The 22,601-nt window shown below is 42.4% G+C and overlaps 1 protein-coding gene across 3 annotated transcripts in view; it reads left to right on the top strand.

The window, feature by feature from the left end:
- The window catches only part of CACNA1D (calcium voltage-gated channel subunit alpha1 D), a 311,617-nt gene that overhangs the window by 166,356 nt on the left and 122,660 nt on the right, over positions 1–22,601 (top strand). For 2 of the 3 annotated variants that reach the window (XM_077749470.1, XM_077749467.1), the window contains exons 7-8: positions 461–657; positions 6,742–6,845. In XM_077749470.1, coding sequence (XP_077605596.1) covers positions 461–657; positions 6,742–6,845 — 301 coding nt within the window. Of the gene's footprint in view, positions 1–460; positions 658–6,741; positions 6,846–7,422; positions 7,527–22,601 lie in introns of all 3 variants that reach the window. The other variant, XM_077749464.1, reaches the window with a different exon arrangement.

Below are 22,601 nucleotides of genomic sequence, written 5' to 3'. Positions count from 1 at the left end.
AATAACTTCTGTGGTTTGGGGAAAATCTAAAACAAAATGGGGGGAGGGAAGGGAAGCCAAATATACCAGTAAATGTACTGAGCCAGTTCTTAGTGTGAATTGTGATCAGAATAAATGAGGACTTAATCTCCTTTTCTTATGTAATGTGTCCTGGCAAACCAGATGAGGTACCCCCCAAACTAGAACATGACGGGAATCACTAGCATTGTTCTCTGTAGGCTTAAGAAAGGTGCTATAGAATCAGGGCAGAGGAGAGAGCACTGGATCCTGAGTACATAAATGTCATATGCCGCAGAGGAGGGGGTCTTTGAAGTGGACCTTGAGGGTCAAGTGGGAGTCTGAGACAGCACAGGTGGGAGACAGGTGTTCTAGGCTCTGAGGAGGGCACTCAGCTTTCACCGGCTTTGGGCTTCCTGGTGTTGGTGTTCTGAGTGGTGAAGCCTGTGCGCTCTGTTTGCAGATATCATAGCTGAAGAGGACCCAGCGCCGTGTGCGTTCTCAGGGAATGGACGCCAGTGTGCCGCCAACGGCACAGAGTGTAGGAGTGGCTGGGTTGGCCCAAATGGGGGCATCACCAACTTTGATAACTTTGCCTTTGCCATGCTCACCGTGTTTCAGTGCATCACCATGGAGGGCTGGACAGACGTGCTCTACTGGGTAAGCAGCAGGAGGATAGTGTGTGGAGTGTTTTGTTCTTTGCACAAGAGTGTTTCATTTGCGGGCACCATTGGAGAGTCAGCTGAGAAAGAAACCCTGGAAATCAGTTCTTTGGGAAGGGAAGCAGAACCCTCTCCTCACTCAGCGAGACTCATTCTCTTTCTTCCTCACGAGCTTCATTTCCATTCCAGAAAGCCGCCGTGTAATATTGGCTGCCCCACTCCCCAGTGCTGCTTGGTATGCCTGCGAGTCCTTGTTTTGGGGGAACTCCCAAGGTCAGGGCTGTTGTGAATTAAACTCTTAAGGAGCCAGGGGTTATTGGACAAGTTAAGAGACTCCTGGGCTTCCGTGGGCTTGATCTTTTTTTACGTAAAGGTGGGCTGCTCTACCAGATCCTAACAAAAGATAGGAAGTATATATTGGATCCCTTTTGTGCTTTCCATGAACTTAGCACAGCCTTAAGGCCAAAATGGATTATCCCTTATTTAATACTATTTCCCTCTTGTCTCTCCAGCCTTACCATAAATTAGCCCAGCACAGCCCCTACCTCTCTCTTCCTTTCTCTTTGGAGCTACAGAACTCTGGCAGAGAGGGTGGGAAGGCATGTCAAACTTCCAGGGCTGGTGGACCCATCCAACCTGCCATGAAAACAGACCGATGCCTTTTCTCTGGCTAAGGTCTGGTTCTCCTTGTTCCTGACAGAGCCAGAAAGCTTTGCTATAAATGAAGAGCAATAGTATTTTAAATGCTATTTCTCAGAGCTGAGTTTGTTTGCTTATTTATTTGGTAGAATTCAAAAAAGCTCACAGAAGTTTAGAAATTATTTTCCATGGCACAGATTGCCGGGAAAAACAGCTGACATGCAGATTTTGAGCCTAAACCCAAGTTCAAGTGGATTAATCAGGATTCCAATAATGATTGGTTAAAAGGCAGTTAGTAATAAAGTACTTCTTGAATGGGCTGTCTTGAGTTAGAAGGCCTACAAATTGAGAAGTAGCTGCTGGCAGTATCTACATTTTAGATACTCTGTAGGGTTTCATATTCCTTTATATCTTCAGAGAACATGGCACACAATGGTTATAAACAGGTTTTGCTTCCCTTCACCAATGAACACCATGTTTATAGGATTGTAGAAATCCCTATATATTCAATGTTATGCAAAGAAGGTGTATTTTTATTTTTTTCCCCAAAGTGTGAGTCTAATTTAGTAAAAAGTTTGAAGTATCACTAACATGTTATATCTTGTTTCTCTTTTCCCTTCCTTTTTCTTACTGTCCTAGGAAAGAGAGAATGTGTGTGTGTGTGTGTGTGTGTGCGCGCGCGTGCGCGTGCATGTGTGCGCATGTCTCTGTGTGTCTGTGTGGGCATGCATGTCTGTTCTTTATATCCATAAGATAATGTCTTTCATGAAGAGGAAGAAGGAGGGAAATTACATTGGATGAGCCAAGATCATGGCCAGGGCAAGGGGACCTTCAAATTAGGTAAAGGTTCATTGTCAGCATTATCTTCAAGAGTTGCAAATCCTAGTTAGATTAGTTGAGATCTCAATCCCGGTTTTGCCTTGAAGTTTCTGGTAAATAGAAAATGCTTCATGTAAATAGCCCAAACTCTGACCCTCCCCACCCCTGCAAATGGTACAGGAAACAACATTTTGATTTTTTAAAAAAATCTGTGATTCTTCTCAGCTCTGTTGTTCTCTCTGTTGTCAGGGTGAATTTCACTGCTGATCCAATGTGCCTTGACTAATGCACAATTTTATACTTTATTTTACATTTTTGTACTTAGATTTTTGACAATTTTCCTGTTGTCTTGCAAGTGAAAACTCTTTATTGTGTAATTGAAGGGGAGAAAACTCCATGCACCCAGAAACAAAAATATCCATTTCTTTTGGAGCACCTAGGATTGTATTATTATCTCTATCATTAATATGACAGAGGGTTAATAATTTGACAATATAATAATCATATTCTCTGTGAATTACAGGACATCTTTATTCTGATGGAGAACCTCAAGTAATTTACCAACATTATCCCAGTCTGTATCCCTTTCTAGAAGGTCTGGGATTTTGAAGACCGAACAGTGATATACAAAGAGGCCACTGAACACATAGCACCCAGGGTCCTTTAGCAAGTGGTTGTGGTTCTTGATCCAGGGGTTTGTAGACCTGTGAAAGGCCAGATAGTAAGTATATTTGACCTTGTGGGCTATAATATTCCTGTCACAACCACTCAATTCTGCCTTCTGCCCATGTAGCTCAGTAGATAACATGTAAACGAATGGGTGTGGCTCTGTTCCATTAAAATTTTATTTGTGGATACTGAACTTTGAGTTTTATATAACATTCATGTGTCATGACAGTCTTGATGCTTACCCTTCAACTGTTTATAAACGAAAAAGCTATTTTTAGCTCAAGGGTTGTGCAAAAGCATATGCTGGGCTGGGTTTGGCCCACACGTCATAGTTTGGTGAACCCTGCTCTAGCCTGGAACCCAGCACTCTTTCCTTGGCATTCCCTACTCTGAGGTTTGTGAACCATTCTAGAACACTAGGGGGCAGCTAAGTCATCTCCCATACAGTTCACTAAGATCCTCTGAAACACATCAGGTTTAATTATTCATTGATGACATTTATTAAGTCATCAGAGAGCTAGGCAAGAGCCAAGGCACCATACTTTCTTAATATCGAATGGGCCATGGTCAGGTGAAAAATACACGGCTGTGTTCCAGCCCAGAACATCCTTGACCAGCACAGTGCCTGGCACAGAGCAGGTGCTCAACAAATACTAGTTCCTCTTACTTCTCATTGTACAAGCCCATTACCTCAGTGTAGAAAGGCTGTGTTTAAATACCGGGTTGTATGTACAATTAGGGTAGAAAGGGAACATCTCGAGAGATAACTAGGGAGATTAGATTGTAAATATTGATCGCAAGCAGATTTCTCAATCCTTCAGGTGTTTGCATATTGTGGGCACAGTCTTTATTTTGCCTCTTGTCAAGTTTATATTCAGTCAGTGTTCTCAAGCTCATCGATGCCTTAATTCTTAAGAATTTCTGGCAAAGTGTTGGCAGAGGCTTGAGAAAAGTTACAGGTGGGTCCACTATGCAGGAAGACATGCTTAGAGAACCATTTGGATGTGTGGGGGTGGGATTATCAATTTCTGGTGGGGAAAAAAGTTCTTGTAGAGCTCTTTTATAAAGTGAGTTCCGTATGCATAATCAAGCTGCCATCTCATCCACAAGTGTTTATTGTGTATGGAGGCAGCGGGGGGTGTAAGACATGGGAAGACCATGAAGGCTGGATGGGGCTGGGTGTATGACCTTGGGGAGGCCACCAGAACTCTCTGGGCTTTAGTTTTCTTGTCTGCAAGATGCACAGTTAGACCTCATTCTTCTCCAACTCAGGGGAAATGTCTTTAAAGGTAGGAAATTTAAATAGTGTTGGCTTCAGGAGAGAGCTACTCACATATAAATCATTTACGGCCTCCTGCCTTCGTGCCCGGCTCTATCCTCAGTGAACACACCTCTGGAGGTTCTGGCTGCCAGACTCAAATGGGAAGTCTACATGGTCAAACTGCCAGTCTACGTCCTTCAAGACACCTGGGAAATTCCTCTCTCATTGGCCAAGAGTTTGCCTTTCTCTTATTCCCTGCCCAGGGGAGCCCCAACCAGTATGCCAAGTTCCCAGTAGTGTTTTCAACAGTCAGAAAAAGAATCAAAAAATCCTTAGGTTGGTCTTTAATTGGAGACATGAATGTGCATTTCAGCCTTTGAAATGAATATGGAAACTAAATAGAATATTATTTTCTAGGCACCAGGTGGTACCACATGATGACTTTGATACAAATCTTTCAAAAATGAATCTAACCTGAAATGCTTCAGCTTATGCTGATTTTTTTCTTTGCTGATAAAGACCTCACAGACAAAATTGCAAGCAGAGTCTTTATTTTCATTTGGGTATTTTTCAGAATAGCTTGCCAATTCTGACTTGTCCCAGGTATATGATAGGGTCTGAGGAATACTAGCCTCTGAAAAGAGACAGCTTGAGAAGGTTTAGTTTGGAGAAAGACTGGCCTTTAGACATGAAGTTTCATTTCTCTTCCCCACCTTCTGGAGATTTAGACAGTCTTCTGTGGCCTTTGCTATGGCCTTCTTCCCACAGCTGTCACTCCAGTTGATATTTCTGATCCAAGCAAATGTGACTCTGTCCAACACCTACCCTTAAGAAATTAAAAACTTCCTTAATTAAAAAAAAAAGTGCCCTCCCAAGTAGAGCAGCCTGCTGTTCTAGCATTCCCTGGGACAGCACATGGGGCTTGAATGAGGACTGGGAGAGCATTTGGTGCTGCCGCTGACTGTGCCAGCGCCGTGCGGGACTGAGGTCTCCTGGTGAGAGTCCTGGACTTTGCACGTCTTTTCCTCACCCCATGAGCATGCTCTCTCCCCTATGACCTGGGCTGCTCTTGCAGAGAGGAAACAGGCCCAGAGAGGTCTCCATGGAAGTCCCTGACTCCAGGCCGGGCTCTGGCCACTACACTGGACAGCCTGGTTCTTCTCTGCCACACACGAGTATTTAAACAAGTTTAGTGGTGTTGTTGCTTTGGAAGAATTACCCTGTACCTTCCTGCTGAAATTAGTTTATCCAGCTTAATTAGATCAACAATTGCAGCCACAGCCCTGGTTCATTCATTACTCTAATTGCCAGTGTAAGATGTACAGAGTGATATGAGTTCTATTAAGCACATCAGTTTTCATGTGGCCAAACAGGTGTTTCATAAGGGATTTAATGTCCTCTCCCTGGACTTTGGCAACAGATGTTAGGTCTTTTTTTTTTTTTTTTTGGTTGTTGTTGTTCTCTTTTCCTGTTTGGCTTCTGCGTGAGGCAAACAGTGAATGCACCTCCTTCTGTAAAGTTAAAATCTGGAGCCAGATAATGTGGAAGCAGTCGCGTGCTTAAAGGCCTAAGGGGCTTTCACCTGTGAGGCAAGAACAGTCACCTGCCCAGACTACATATAGTTCTCCTGGCTGAAGATGCTGGGTGTTCCAGCAAAGTCAGGTGGGAGATCATTCATTCTGTCCTTGGACCGGTCCTTAACACCTCCTTCCTGGGAGAAATGTTTGCCTAATTTAACACTGACCTGTGCTGCTGGCAAGTTCCGTCTAGCCGTGGACCTTGAAGCACCTTTTTGCTCCAGCATGTAAGCTGCTGGTGACCATACCTCCCCTGCGAAGGTTTGCCCCTGAGGCCAAGACTGACTGTGCTGCTTGATCTTGTTCCAGAAGTAGCAGCACAGGGTTCATTTGGACCAGCCTTCTCTCACCTAGTCTCAGTCGGCTCACACCTGGAACCAGCTCCCCCAGGTGGCGCATCTAGGTCAAAGCTGGGTGTGGGAGATAAGGACTTCTTTTCTCTCCCAGGTCCTTCTTTGGGTGCAGTTGGGAAACCTCCCATTCCCCAAAGCACTCTTGAATGTGTGTCAGCTTCTGAGCACTTTTTCTTTGCATTAATTTAGCCCTGCCTGTACTCACGGATGGCAGATAATCTAGATTTCAGATTAGTTTGATTTCTTTAGATAGGTTAGCTCCCAATGGAAATTTATTATTTTAGGAATTTTTAAAAAAGAATGTATAGAGTTAAATGTTGTAAGTTTGTCTCTATAAGACTTTTCCACCATGACACATCTTAAAAGCAAGAAGTTCTAACAACTTGGGTAGAGTAGAAAATATTTTCCAACTAAGCACGAGCTTTGTCCTCTACCAAGATCTGTTCTGAAAGTCCATGATCAAGATTGATTCCACTGAGAAAGAGCCAGATTCCAGCTGATTCCCCTGCCTGTGTCAAAGTCTGCTATTATTTGCCCCCAAAGCTTTGATGACTCTGTGTGCGTGCGTGTATACGTGCGTGTGTGTGTGTGTGTGTGTGTGTGTAAGTAATATATAGTGAATGTGCCTTGGCTACTGTTGTCTCTGATTTAAATCTTAGTAAATGTTTAATTCAATGTATAGAATGCTGTCTCTAATGTGGCCCTCTCTCTTTATTAGAACCTCTTATTAACCTGCTCCTATGAGACTATCTTATTTCTTGCAGATGAATGATGCTATGGGATTTGAATTGCCCTGGGTGTATTTTGTCAGTCTCGTCATCTTTGGGTCATTTTTCGTACTAAATCTTGTACTTGGTGTATTGAGCGGGTAAGCTACACCTCTTTCATCTTGAAAGCAGAGCCCTAAGGACAGTTGCCAAGACCACACAGGTTTTGCTAGATGGGGGCGGCCGGGTGGGTGCCAAACACGTACTGTGTCCTCTGAGACACTTTCTCTTCTGCTGAGCCTTCCCAAATCAAGATGCTTCCTGGAACCTCACTGGGCTTTATGAAAGAAAGCTATGGAATGGTTATTGACCAGAAATTAATCAGCGTTGTTGCTTGGGATTTAAAAAGATTCCGTTGCCTGCCTTTTGGTCTGTCCTAAAATGAGATACACTTATAATTGCTTTATTGGTCTGGATCCAAATATGCAGATTAATTGGTACAAAACAGTAGCTAAATGAGCTGGTCCTGGCTTACTTTTGGTGGGCCGCGTTTGTAGATTTCAGCAGCATAACTTGTCCTTATCTGAGAACACAAGATAGAAGGTGCCAGGCAGGGCCCCTGTCCTGAGAGCACAAGTCTTCACTCAAAGCCCTGAGTGGTCTGGTCTGGCAGCTGCTCCTGGGGCTCCGCTCTTTAGTAAATGGATAACTGATAACTGATCTCCTTACATTTTACAGGTAAATGATGCGATAGGATGGGAATGGCCATGGGTGTATTTTGTTAGTCTGATCATCCTTGGCTCATTTTTCGTCCTTAACCTGGTTCTTGGTGTCCTTAGTGGGTAAGCAGTCAGATCCATGTTGCACACTCTGCTGATGCCACGTGCGGGGTGGCTCTGCGTGTCCCCCAGCTGCTCCCTGCGGCTTCTTTGCATGCGTGTGGACTCTGACATCCCTTCCGTGTGTTGCTTTTGGATTGAACTGTGATTTTCTCTGCCTGTATCTTGTCTGTGAGATTCTGTGTTTCTGATGCTTGCCAAATATTGTTAATTTAATGAAAACGGTTCCCCGAAGGCAGGTGCGTTAATGCGTCCACTTGCAGATGTGGATTGTGAATAACAGGAATAACAGGAGTCCCAGCCTTGGTCTCCCCCAGGAAAGGGCCTGTGTCTTTCATGGCTTTATTCCCATTTAGTACCTAACCTGGCCTTTTTGAGTTACCCACAGTGTATCGTGAATATTTCCAGGATGTTTCAGATTTTATTGAGTAGGAAGAATAAACCTAGATTTGCACATAAATACAGAACAATTTCAAAAATCTTACATGTTTCAAGTCATTTCTTTGCTTGGCTGTCTGCTACTGTCACTGTGAGAACTGTCCCTGTAATTCATGATTAGTCTTAACCTGTCGAATCTTTAATGCAGAGGAATGACCACCTTTTACACATACACTTCTTAGAGCCTTATAATCCCCACCACTTGGTCACCATTTTTGTAATTTCAGTTTGCTGCCTCCGCTTGCTGGATGACCTTCCACGGAGAGGAGTCTCTGTAGAGAGTGGAGGCTGGCTCAGGAAGGGGGTCCTGGTGTTTCTGGGTTCTGCCCTGCCTGTACTTTGAGATGCCGTCCCAAGCGCCTCCGGTGGCTCTGTATCCTCCCCACCCGCAGACACCCAGAAAGGGGAGCACCCCTAGAAGGGAGAAGGGGCTGTCTGGGCTCTCCCAGAGCTGCTTCAGAACATAACTGCTGCTGGGGGCCAGGGGTACCTGTCTCCCCTCAAAAGAGCCTTTGTACCCACTGTGCTCACACATCCTCAGGAAGTAGTGGAGGTGGTCCACTTGATCCCACCTGCTTTAGCTTGAGTTTATCCTCACCTGCTTTAGCTTCTTCTTCCCAAGCTTGAGTCTCTGGCCAGGGAAAGGGTGGGGGTGGGGCGGGGGACAATGCCTGTGTGGAATGCTGTCAGTGAGGAGCCCTGGGTCACATCTTTCTGAGCACTGACTTTTCCAGAGGAGGGCACACAGCTCATCCTTCACCTCTGCTTTCTCTCCTCACCCACCCTCTAAAGTGCCCTGCCTGTTTGCAGGGGATGATGTCTGCGGTGTCCGTTTTACACCATGGACGCACGCTGTGGTGGGAAACCCCCCTCTAGAGATGGCCCAGGAGCTCGTGCCCCCAGTGACCGGAGTGGGGCTGGGTCGGGTTGAGGGTGTGACAGCATCGTCCATTCCCAGCAAAGCTTCCTTTCATCTACCCATGAATAGCCCTGCAGCCCTGGATTTAAAGTTTTGGATTTAAAGTTTGAGCACTTTAAAAGTGCTCTCATCCTGATGAATCTCTGGGGCCTTAGGTGAACATTGAGATTGAACGGGTGGAATTTATCCCTGGAGAAACAGCACAGCCCTGGTTTTGCGTCAGGAACGGCCTGCACAGGGTTAACAGCAACTCTGTGCTGCAGTCCTTGGCCGCTGCAGTCCTTGGCCGCTGCGTCCCTNAACAGCACAGCCCTGGTTTTGCGTCAGGAACGGCCTGCACAGGGTTAACAGCAACTCTGTGCTGCAGTCCTTGGCCGCTGCGTCCCACGTCTCCTAAGTTCAACCAAACTGACTGAGGCCATGGAAACGACTAATTTTAACAGTGCCAATGACATGCCTTATCTCTGAGCTTCCCGGAGCAGGGGCCGTTGCCCAGGCATGATGAAGCAGCTCAAAACAGGGCAAAAGGAAAAGCTGGGAGGAGGGGCTCCTTATTATAATGGCGGGTATTAGATGTTGACCCCACAGAGGATGAACACAGTGATACACTCATGCAACAACCAGGTTACTGCGATATATTTTAGGGAAAATAGTAATTTTTTTAATGTTTTATTTATTTCTGAGAGAGAGAGAGAGCAGGGGAGGGTCAGAGAGGGAGACAAAGAATCGGAAACAGGCTCCAGGCCCTGAGCTGTCAGCTGACGTGGGGCTCGAACCCACGAACCCACGAACTGTGAGATCATGACCTGAGCTGAAGTTGGATGTTTAACCAACTGAGCCACCCAGGTGCCCCAGGGAAAATAGTAATTTTAAAACATTATTGTATCAAAGCAAAACTCGATCCCTTCTGAAGGAGAATGCAAAGGCATGTGAATTTTTAAACTCCAAGTCTTCCCAGTGATTTCCACAGTCCATTCTTGCTGTGCCCCAGCTCCTAAGGGCTGCAGCTGATGGTGCTCCAGCATGAGGCCACTCTGGGAGCCAGTGTAGAGAGGTACTTGGTATAAAGAAAGAACCACGGCTGCAAAGCACAGCCTTTCAGCCGTGCTCGCCGGTTAGGCTAGCCTCTCCTGTGGAGCCAGAGGCCAGGGGTGCTAGGATGGCTGAGACACAGACAGAGGCTCTGGGCTCAGGCTTTCATTGTCTGGTGGGCAGACTGTGGTCGAGCAGTGCAGGATGGCAGAGCTGGAGCAGGGGTGTAGCCTGAGGAGCTAGGAAGGCTGCGTGTCTGTGAGCTGGATCTTGAAAGGCAATAAGGCATCTGCACGGGGAAGACCGATGAGGAGTGTGCATGCTCCCACCTCCCCAACAATTCCCCACTCCTCTGCGCAGCGACTCCCCCTAGACTGGTCCCCAAAGCAATGAACTATGAAAAGAAGTCATTCATATGCATTTTCTTGTGAAATTTTTAAAAATTTGCTTCAGTCTTAGAGTTCCTCACAATTTTTTTTTTTTAGGGAACGCTAATGGGATCACAAAACCAGAGGAATGTAAATACTAAAAGCAAGATGACTTCCATTGCATAGCCCCTTAGGGATCACCAGACCAGCACACATGTAATCCCTAAAGCACTGAATTAAAAGCCTCCCGTTTTAGAAATTTAAGACTGTGCTATTGCCTTCTGGTGAAGGATTGTTAAATAATGCTTGTGTGTCTTTAAGTCTGTTAACCACTTGGAAATACGTGTTTCTGCTCCTTGGCTTTTTCTTTTTTTCATGTGGCCATGCCATCCTATGGTATTTGTGAACTGATTTTAATCTGCACACTTGATTTGGTACATTTGTAAAGCATTCTAAGACTGATGCTTTGGAAAAATCTTTGGTTTTACAACAGATCCTTTTCTCAAGGTGAGTATGAAGTTTATGATCTGCACACCCTGTGTAACCAAGCATGAACACAGGTGAAGACTGTTCTCTCTAGTGATAGTGTTCAATGGGAGCTCTGGGGTGGGGCGGTGGGGGGAGCCAGGAATGTCTTTAGCTTATGTTGCAGTTTTACATTAAGTTGTCATTGAGGAGATGGCCCTGTTATGACCAGGGATTGGAAAGAATGTCTCATTTAAGGCTATAAGCCAGGAAGATTATGTCTCTTTAAAATTGTTTAACTGCTTGTCCCTTTGGAAATTTTTTTCAGTAAATAGGCAAAATAAGAGGACTGTTGGTGTTTGGGTGCGTTGCTTCTTTAGAATCCCTGCCAGATTCTCAGGGGGGAAAATAGTGGTCTTGGGCAGTAGGCTCACTTCCTCACCTGCAGGACCCACCTGATGCCAGGCATACCCAAGGTAAGGCCCACAAGGTGTGGTTCGGGTCCCCAAGAAGAGGTTGGTAGATGAGAAGACCTGGGTTCTGGTCCTGCCGTTGTCACACACCGACTCTGGGACTTCAGTGTGTAGCCCTGAGCTTTGGTCTCCTTGTCCCTCAAATACAGGTGGTCCCATCCTGCAGCTTTCTCCATAGGGTGGCTGGCTTTATAGCTAGTAATGAATGTGGAAGTTAAGGATCTTACCCATTGAATGTGTCGTCATCCTAAATCCATGGGCCTCCTCCCAGTTCCCTCTCTGGGTGAAATAGGAATAGATACAGGGGCCCTTCGGAAATTAAAGTGTACCGTTTTCTGGGTTTCCCAGAACATGACCAAGAGAACTGAGCTTTGTATACGCATGAATACTGTATTCTGTGTCCCCTCAAGAGGAAGCCTTTCAGGCTCTTTGTCAACTACAGAGTCTTCTGCAACTCCAAATGGTTGTGACTGAAGTTCTCTCTGACGGTGATTTTTTTTTTGCACAAATTTGGGGGCATGGCATTTCTGTAGCATTGTGGTTAATGATACTGGATTTAGAGTTGGATAGCCAAGACTTGATTCTTTGCTCTACCTTTCTGTGAGATTTGGGGCAAATTACTTACATATTTAAGCCTTACTTTCCTGGTCTGTGCAGTGGAGCTAATAATACCAAGCACATTTTGTTACATGAGGATTCAATGAGCTAGACCATAGCATGCTCACTCTTTGTTACTGTGGTGGCTTGATTGAGAGTATAGAAAATGTGGTTTGATGCAAGAAAAATCTAATCAGCTCAGCCCTTTTAAACTAATAATAATTGGCCAAGATCAGCCTGCTCTAGTGGAAAGTCAAAGTCCTATAATATTTTCAAGTGTTCTATTGCATACACACATGTATATATAATGACATAAGCCAATGATTACTGAAGGATATTATTACATAAACCACCTCCTGGGTCTGCTTTAAAGAACATATTAAAATCATTTATAACTCATCTGTGAATTCAAAGCTTTGGTTTTGTCAACGTCTTAGGGAAAATATTTGAAACACTTTCTTAAACAAGCTTTGTCTGTTAGAATGTTCTTTGTAAGTAAATTAGGTTTTATGATCTAAGATTAAATGAAAACCCAGCCCACATCTCTACATTCAAAGTCCTTTATCTCTAAATTAATCTGTGTTCTTTGTGTCCCAGTAAGTTTCAATTTACCAGATCACAGGTATCTTTTTAAATCACTAATCCAATTTTATATTACTAGAGGCCTGTTTATCTTAACTTCAGAAGTTTTGAGGGAGCACGGATGAGGCGAAGCATTATAGAAAAGCAAGAGCCATTTTCAAATGAGTGGGTCATTCTGAGTTTTACCATTGGGATCTTTCCATTCACCATTGTAGTTACATCAAATCGCAGGGTCTACACAAAGACTCAGGCATGGCTACTTTACTAAGTAATTGCAGGTATAGAGCGAATGGGGAGGAAAAGGTAGTGGTAGTGGTGGAGTGTGGACTGTGTTATATCAAGATTTTGTGGAATAGGATCAGGTTTGGGGCATCATTGTTTGCACCCTAGTTCATTTGAATTCACACCATCATGAGCCATGGTAGGTCAGAGATTGCCTCTGATTTCCTCCCCTTGAATGTTGGCTCAGAAGAGAAAACATAGCATGTAGATGGTAGGTGTATCACTTGTGAATATTTTCTTTTTTTTTTTTTATATATATTTATTTGTGTATGTTGAACTATACTTGCATCACAGGGAAAAATCTCCCTTGGTTATGATATGTGATCCTTTTACTATGCTGTGAATTCAGTCCTAGTGCTTTATTGAGAATTTTTTTTTTAATTGAGTGAATTTTATTTTATTTTATTTTTAATAGTTTATTGTCAAATTAGTTTCCACATAACACTCAGTGCTCATCCCCACAAGTGTCCTCCTCCATGCCCATCCCCCCCTCCCCCCACATCCATCAGTCCTCAGTTTTTGTCAGCATTCAAGAGTCTCTCATGGTTTGCTTCTCTCCCTTTCCCCCACCATTTCTGCCCTTCTTCTCCCCCTTGTTCCTCCGTCAAGTTCCTCCTAATCCTCCTATACGTGCAAACATATGATATTTGTCCTTCTCTGCCTGACTTATTTCACTCAGCATAACACCCTCAAGGTCCATCCATGTTGCTACACATGGCCAGATTTCATTGTTTCTCATTGCCATGTAGTATTCCATGGTATAGATAAACCACATCTTCTTGATCCATTCATCTGTTGATGGACACTTAGGCTCTTTCCATGTTTTAGCTATTGTGGAGAGTGCTGCTATGAACATTGGGGTACATGTGCTCCTATGCATCAGCATTTCTGTATCCCTTGGGTAAATTTCCAGCAGTGCTATTGCTGGGTCATAGGGGAGTTACTTGTGAATATTTTCTAAATGGAGACATAACCTCTGGGAATAGGCATCCTTATAAATTATTCATGACTGGGATTAGATTTTGCTCTCATTCAACACTTTACCAGCGTCTAGTGATTGAAAATGAACACTAGAATTTCTTCCTATACATACTCCTCTGGCACATCTGCATCTTAGAAGAGTAGTTGGGTTGCTTACAGCCTTGAAAGAGGTGTTGTTAGGTAAAAGGATAACCGGGCTGCCAATATGACTGGGTGCCACTATGTCACAGAACCAAACTGTACTGAGTTCATGACTTAATTCTGTATCTTGACCAGCAGACTGAGAAGGCACATAGAAGTCCAGTGTAGAAATGAAAAAGAGGGTATAGGGTTCTCGGAAGATCATACAATTAAAAAAATACATTTTTCTTTGTGTAATTAGTGATGATGATGATCATGCTGCCAGAACTCCAGACAGAGGCATCTTTAATGACCACTTGTAGGAAAATAATGCTCACATAATTTAGCTGGGCTTGTCTTTGGTTTGAGTAGGCTAATATGTGAAAGATTTGTCCACAGAGTTGGATGTTTCCTTTCTTGAACATGGAAGCCATGTGGGTGAGATCAAAGGCTGAGGGGAAAATCCATGGCTCTTTAGTAACTTCACCTGGTTTGGCTTTGGTAGGACAAGAAATTAAGCCCGCTTTGGCTTTGAATGGAAGAATGGTAAATTTCCTTTTTCTGATGAAGATCCAAGCTCAGCATTTATATATACTTTCAAACACTGAACTTTCTTGTTGCAGAGTTAAAAGGCTGTCGGGGGTAGCTGGCAGCAGCATCCTGGTGCTGTTGGTATCATGGTACCTGAAGTGCACAGGCTGGTAGCCACACCTGACATTAACAAGTGAGTGGTAACCTCTCTGCCGCTGGCTCGCAGCTACTGTTACCATAGAAATGGCTGTCGGGATCGGTGGAAACGAGGTAAGTGAAAGTTTTTGCTGATCCTTGTTTCCATCAAGCTGACGTCTGTTTCCCTGGCAACAGCGGTGGACAGCAGCCAAGCACTAGGAACAGATTCAGTAGAGCGCTGTCACTTGTCAACTGTGGCTATCATCTGTTTCTGACTGAGTTCCTTTTTTATAAGGCATAGCAGGGGTGCTATGCCCTTTGATGACCAGGGGGCACTTCTGGCCACGTGTGCCCTCCTGGGCACCCATTTTGCCGATGGAGAGCTCTGTATGAAGCAGCAGGTGCTCTAGCCGCAGTCTTCCCTCCACCATGTTCTGGTTGGTTGATGTGCTGCCCAGGAGAAGGGGAGACTTAGTTGCAGGCATCAGCGTTGCAGGGCAAGTCTGTTTAGTCTGTTGATCCCAAGTCTTGGAGGAAGAGAATTCATTATAGTACTTTCGTGCACAGACCCAGCTCTTCATAAACTTGCTGGTAACTTAATGATCAAAATTAAAGCCATAATTTTCTTGTGTTTCCTGTTCGATTGGTGGCATTAACAATTGCTATCACTTTTACAATGAGAGGAGTGTTTGTGAGTTTAATCATTTGACTTCTTGGGAGAAACATATTGATGATTGCTCCTAAGATGCAACTGTCAACCTTATGTCAGTCTCTCCTCCTCACCCCCCGCCCCCCCGCTTCTGTGTGATATTCTTTGATAGGCTGGTAAAATTGCTTACAGAGATCAAATGTTGGTAGAGCTGGGCAGCTGAGCATGCAACGACCAGTATTTTCATAGTACAGGGAGCTCTTCTTTATTAAAGTTCAGCCATGTTCCTTTCTTGGAGTTTCATTTTAATATCTCAGCAGATGTATCCTCCCTCACAAGACTGCTTTCCCAGGTCCCACAAGGTAGAAGGAGGCAGTGAATATTGCCTTGGCATGGAGGCTTGAGAGCACATGGATAGCATGGAGCGAGTTGTGTAGCCGCGTCTGGGTTTAAATCCTTAAAGGTATCATTAAAAAATTTTCCTTCTGAAACAAAACAAGGCTCTGATATTCAGCCAGAGCTGTATCTCTGAGAATCAAATGAAGATATGGATCCACAGTGTTATGAGAATTTAGACTGGCTGTCTAGAAGAGCACAGAAGAATTGTGGGTTTCCTGTCTCTGGAGGGCTTTCTGAATGACTGTGTTCCTCACCAGTCTGGACTAGGAAAGTATGCCTGGAGGCAGTATTGAGGGCTGACCCTATACTGCTTGGTTGGGTTCAACATAACAGACTAATAAGGAGCAGAAAATCTTGCTAGATATTTTTTTTTCCTCTTTCTTAGATTTGTTAAGAAAAAATGACTTGCTCATTTACCAAATATCTCCAATAGGAGATGTATTTGCCAAGTATCTACTAGGCGCTGGGTTTCTAACAATGAGACAGAGCAGAGTTCTTGTCTTTATGAAGCTTTTATCTACTGGGGGAGACAAAGATTATAGTTATAAACTTCTGTAAATTCTTTGAAAGAAAGGTATGTAGTGCTGTGAGAGTATTGAAAAGGTATAGCTGACACCGAGGGGCTGAGGAAGAGAAGAATGAATGGGTCGCCATCATATCCAGGCAAGATGGAGAAGGAGGCTGGGGGAGGGTATTCCAGTCAAAGGAAAGGTTATGCAAAGGCCCTGCGGTAGAAAGGAGCAGAGGATGTTGGAGTAACTGAGCAAACCAGGGTGGCAGGCACCCAGGCAACAGGGTGAGGTGGGTGGAGAAAAGACACTGATCAGCAAAACCCAGATCAATAAATGTTGTTCTAGGTCATGTCACAGATTTTGGTCATTAGCTGAAGGATAAAGGAACCACTGATGAATTTTAAGCAGGATGTATGTGATTATATGGATTTTATAGAAACTATTCTGTGTTATAATGTCTTCAGCTTACCTTCATATGTGCCAAAAAACTAAGATGACTTAGTGAATGGGAAGAAGGATGGATAGATAGGTGATAAGGAGAATGTAGGAAATGTTAATTGTGAAATTTAGGTGGTAGGCATATGGATGTTCCTGCATAATTCTTTCTACTTCTATGAAAGTTTGAAAATTATCGTAACAAAGTGGAAACATTTGCATAAAGAAATCACTCTGGCTGCCACAGTATGAATGGATATGAGGAGACCAATTTAAGACTGTTATAATCCACTTCCAGCCACAACAGAGTAACAGTTCCAGGGTGGACCTTTTACCATAAACAGCTATAAAACTGGCCAAAATTTATGAAGCAGTCCCCCCCCCACCCAACAATAGAAATAGGCAGCACAGGATTAGGATCCCTAAGAGAAGGGAAATACATCAAGTAAAGCCCCACAACTGTCCTGGCCTTCTACCTGGAGACACTTTCAGAATTGTGGCACAGGAAGCAGAGCCCAGGAGAGAACAGCAGTCTATTTGCAAGGAGGCAAAGAGCAGAGCATAGGCTGTCGAGACAGCTGGAGTTTTCAGGGCAGAGTACCGGAGAGGTGTGCAGAGAAGGGGCTCTGGAAATCTAACTAGGGATTCTCTTAAATCCTTGATTATAAACTAAGCTGCTGTGTGCCAGGTGAGACTATTGAGGCATGGTGGAGAACAGCTGTTTAGAAAGCTGTGGGCTGCTGGAGACCTCACAATGCTGGGAAACAGAGGGGTTCAGATCAGCTGGCCTAGACTGACCTTGATGAATACATTGGACATTCAACTGAGACTTCAGATAAGCTTGGCCTTGAGAGGGGGGCTACTGTAGCACTATAGTGAGAGCTACTCTAGACCTGCCTTAACAGAGCTTAAAAACAAGCCTCAAAAGGCTCAGGTTAAGTGGCCAATTAATTAAATACCTGCCAAAACAAAAGTCAACACCCGTTACGGGAAGACACCAAAATCCAGCTGTTTTCCCAAATGTTTCTTCACATCACTAAAAATCACAGGATATGAAAAGATGCAGGAAAACCTGCATAATCAAGGGAGGGAAAGTCAGTGGAAACAAATTGAGAGATGACAGAAGTGCTGCAGTTAGACGTCGAAGACTTGGAAATTGCAACTATAAACCTGTGTAAAGAATTGAGGGAAAGGATGGATCTATTAAAGGAACAGATGGCAAATCTCAGCAGAGAAATCAAGGCAATACAATAGCCGGAATAAACAGCAGATGGAACATTGGAAGAAAAGAAAGATCAGTGAAGTCTTAGGACAACACTAATCTGATATATGTGGAATTGGAGCCCCAGAAGTAGAGGAGAGATTGGAGAAGAAAATAATTTTTAAAGAAATAATGGCCAAAATGTTGCAGTTTATTTGAAAACTATAAATTCAAAGGCCAGGATGCTTTATAAACCCTAGGCAGTAGAAACACGAGGAGAAGCACACCTAGACACATCAAATGCAAACTGCTAAGAATAGAAACTAGAGTATTTAAAAAGAAGCCAGAGAGGAAAAGGCAATTATGTGCAGGGGGATAGTAAGATTATACACTGATTCATTTTCAGAATAATGTAAGCCATAGAACAATGGAATGGCGTCTTGCAAGAGCTGAAAGAAGAAGACCAGAATTCTGTATTCAGCAAAATGTTCTTCAAAAAGTTAAGATGAATTAAAGAAATCTTTGGAGAGGACTGGTCACCAGCAAGTCTGCACTACAGGAAGTGTTAAAGGAAGTCCTTCAGGCTAAAGAAAATAATACCAGATTAAAAATATATATACATTAAAAAATAAGGAACACCAAAACCTGATAAATGTGAATAGAGAATTTTTGTCACTTCTAAATTTCTTTAATTTTTTTAATGTTTTTTTAAAAAATTTATTTCTGAGAGAGAGAGGGGGAGACAGCATGAGCAGGGGAGGGTCAGAGAGAGAGGGAGACACAGAATCTGAAACAGGCTCCAGGCTCTGATCTACCTGTCAGCACAGAGCCTGACGTGGGGCTCAAACCCACGAACTGTGAGATCATGACCTGAGCCGAAGTCGGACGCTTAACTGACTGAGCCACCCAGCCGCCCCCTAAATTTCTTTAAAAGATGATGAAAATAATAACAATCCTCTGGGAACTAAAGTTGTAAAAAAAAAAAAAAATCCTATATGACAACAACAGCACCAAAGATAGAATTAAATGGAACTTTACTATTGTAATGTGCTTACATTATATGTGAAGCAATATGCTATAAATTCATCTAGAATGTAGTAAGTTAAGTATGCATATGTGAATCTCTAGGGCAATGGTTTAAAAAATAGTGTTATCTTAAAAGCCAGAAGAAGAAATAAAATGGAATCCTAAGTAGTTGTTGTATTCAGTTATTCAAAATAAGGCAGGAAAGGCACAAAGGACATGTAGGCTGAACCAAAAACCAATCGCAAGATGGTAGACATAAATCCAACCACTTCAGTAATTGCATTAAATACAAATGGACGCATTTTAATTAAAAGACAAATTGTCAGACTGCATAAAAATGCAAGATGGTATAATTTAAAGACATAGATTAAAAAAAGCAAACAAGAAAACACCGAGGTAACTATATTAATACCACATAAAAGGAATGTCAATACAAGGAGTATTTCCAGAGATAGAGGTGTCTCATAAAGGGATCAATTGATCAAGAAGACATGATTCTAAATGTGTTGCCACCTAATAAGCTTTAAAATACATGAAGGAAAAGCTGTAAAAATTACGTTTTCCAAATCATTTTATGAGGCCAAAGTAACCTCAATACCAAAACTAAATGGACCTAATAAGAACATCTTTCACTAATAGAACAACAACAACAAAAAATCTTAAATATTAGCACATTTAATCTAGCAATAGGAAAGGAACAACACTTCAAGCCAAGTGAGTTTATACCAAAAATACAAGGTTGTTTCACTGTTGGAAACAATGTAATTTAACATATTAACCAAATGAAGGAGAAAAATTAGATGATAATTTCAGTAAAATAGAAAATGATACAGACAGTATTCTATAACCATAATAAAAACTCCCCAAACTGGGAATGTATGGGAACATCCTCAGTCTGAAAGGGTCATCTACCAAAAAAAAAAAAAAAAAAAAAAAAAAAAGAAAGCCAAAACCCTAAAACTAAAGCTAAAACTTCACAAAACTGTAACTATTTTTAATGGTGAAAAGACTGAATGCTTTTTTCCCCTAAGATTAGAAACAAGGTAATCATTTCTCTCTTACCACTTTTATTCAGCATTATACTGGAAGTGCTGGCCAGTGCATTAGGACAAGAAAAAGAAAAGGCAGAATGATTAGAAAGCAGAAACTCTTTTCTATTCACGAAGTGACCTAAGACCTGTTAGAATTGATAAGTGAATCTATACCATAGAATACTACATGGCAATGAGAAACAATGAAATCTGGCCATGTGTAGCAACACGGATGGACCTTGAGGGTGTGATGCTGAGCGAAATAAGTCAGGCAGAGAAGGACAAATATCATATGTTTGCACGTATAGGAGGATTAGGAGGAACTTGACGGAGGAACAAGGGGGAGAAGAAGGGCGGAAATGGTGGGGGAAAGGGAGAGAGGCAAACCATGAGAGACTCTTGAATGCTGACAAAAACTGAGGACTGATGGATGTGGGGGGAGGGGGGATGGGCATGGAGGAGGACACTTGTGGGGATGAGCACTGAGTGTTATGTGGAAACTAATTTGACAATAAACTATTTGTAAAAAAAAAAAGAATTGATAAGTGAATAGAGCAAGGTCACAGAATACAAATCAGTATACAAAAATTAATTTTATTCCTATATAGAAGCTGCAAGCATGTGGAAGCTGAAATTTGAGAACATATTTATGATAGCATCAACAAATTAGAATACTTAGGAATAAAAATAAGGAAAGATATGGAAGATCCCTACACTGAAGATTACAAAACACTGATTAATAAAATTAAAACCAGTCTAAATAAATGATGATGTCCCATGATCATGCATTGGAAGACACAATATTGTTAAGATATCCATTTTCCTCCTATTTTCTGTATATTCAGTGGTATCCCATTTATAGAAATTAATAGTTTTTTTTTTAGAAACTGACAAGCTGATTCCAAAATTCACATATAATTACATATTACCAAATAATAACCAAAACAATCTTGACAAAGAACAAAGTTGAAGGACTTACACTGCCTGGTTTCAAGACTTACCAAAATGCAAAGTAAATATAGTATCATTTTGGTATGAAGATAGATATGTAGAATAATTGAATGGAATAGAAAAATCCAGAAATATATATGGCCAATTGGTTTTTAAAAAGATGCTAAATAATCCAATGGAGAAAAGATTTTTTAGTTAAAAAAAAAGACTCCATGACCCTTAGGTCACACCAGACAGAAGCACTGACTTGAAATGGACCCTAGATCTAATTAAACAGCTAAAAATACACATTTTAAAATGATCTTTGCTCTTCAGAAACAAGAAATTGAGAGGGTTTCCACAAACTGGGGGAAATTCTATCTCTCTGGGTGGGTAGATAGATATAGATAATCTGACACAGCTGTAGCTAGAATATGCAAAGAACTCTTAACAACTAAAAAGATAACCCAGTTAAAAACTGGCAAAAGACTTGAACAGATACTTTGTAAAAGAATATACAAAAACAGCCAATGTGGGTGTAAAGATTTCAGCATCATTAGTCACCTGGGAAGCACAAGTTAAACTGCAGTGAAATACCCCTGCATATGTAGTAGAATAGCTAAAATAAAAAAGACAATACCAAGTGTTGACAAGAGTATAGAGCAACTTATGTACTCATACATTGCTCATAGAAATGTAAAATGGTACAACTACTTTGGAAAAGTTTGTCAGTTTCTCATAAAGTGAAATACTGTACTGACCCAGCAGTGCCATCTGTACACATAAAAGACCCAAAAGGAATGAAAACCTCTACCCACAAAATGACTTGTCTTTGAACATTCAAAGAGCTTTGTTCCTAGGAGTGCCAAACTGGAAAACCAAGAATGTTTATCAACAGGCAAATAAACAAATGGTGGTGTAATCAGAAATTGGCATACTATTCAGCAGGACAAAGGAATGGAAATACTAATATGACGTTATTGATGAAGCTCAAAAACGTTTTGCCGAGGGAAGAAAGCCAGATGTAAAAGAGAGCATATGGTGCAATTTCTATTTATATGAAGTTCTAGAATAAGCAAACGTATCCATTATATAGAAATTAGATCATTGGTTTTCTGGGGTAGGAGGAGGGATGGTTGGCTAGGAATGGGAATGAGATAACTGGGTGCTATACATGCTCAGTGTCTTGACTGGAGTGTTTATATAGTGCGCATTAATGTTAGCTAAAGCACAAACTTAAATGTATGCAGTTTTATTCATAGCTTGTATTTTTATAAAATTGATTTAAAAATACCCTTAGAGTAGAATGAAGAGATACTTTGTTTCTAGGGAAGATGCAGTAACGAACACCCTCCTGCCTGAAACAACAGCAAAACTAAAAACAGACAGTGTATGTAAAACACTGGACATCAGGCAGTGAAGGACAAGGATTGATCCCCGAGAAACAGGAAGTAAAGTGAATGAGCACTGTGACTGCCCCAGCTCACTGGCTTGAGAGTTCTGGGGGGCATGGCATGAGAAGGGGGACCCAGGAGGAGCCCTGTGACTTCCTGCAGTTGAGAAGACAAAGCTAAGAGTCTGTAGAAACCAAGGTGGCTAGAGTATCCAGGACAGAGTATCAGAGAGCAGAGACCTTCATAGAAAGAGAACCCTGGGGATGAGCAGAAGGTCCCCCTTCATGCAGCAGAGTTTACTTTTTAGTACCTGTCTGTGAGGAAACTACCTAAGACTAAAAGAAGAACATTGGAATGGATTACAAAGGATGATGTTTGGTGCTCACACAGGGCCTGGAACATTGCCCGTGCCCACTAACCAAACTGAAAAACTCATAATTCATGGGACATTAGGGAGAGTATTCAAAGGATTTGCCCAGTTAGTGAGGAGTAACTAGACCTAGCTGGGGAAGGGCTCCATACTGATCTAGCAAAACAGTAAAGTAAGGCACGAAGGATCAGTGTGATCCAAATAA

Source organism: Crocuta crocuta, unplaced genomic scaffold (assembly GCF_008692635.1).
Source record: "Crocuta crocuta isolate KB4526 unplaced genomic scaffold, BGI_CrCroc_1.0 scaffold463, whole genome shotgun sequence".
NCBI lineage: Eukaryota > Metazoa > Chordata > Mammalia > Carnivora > Hyaenidae > Crocuta > Crocuta crocuta.
This window is presented reverse-complemented; position numbering and strand designations above follow the sequence as displayed.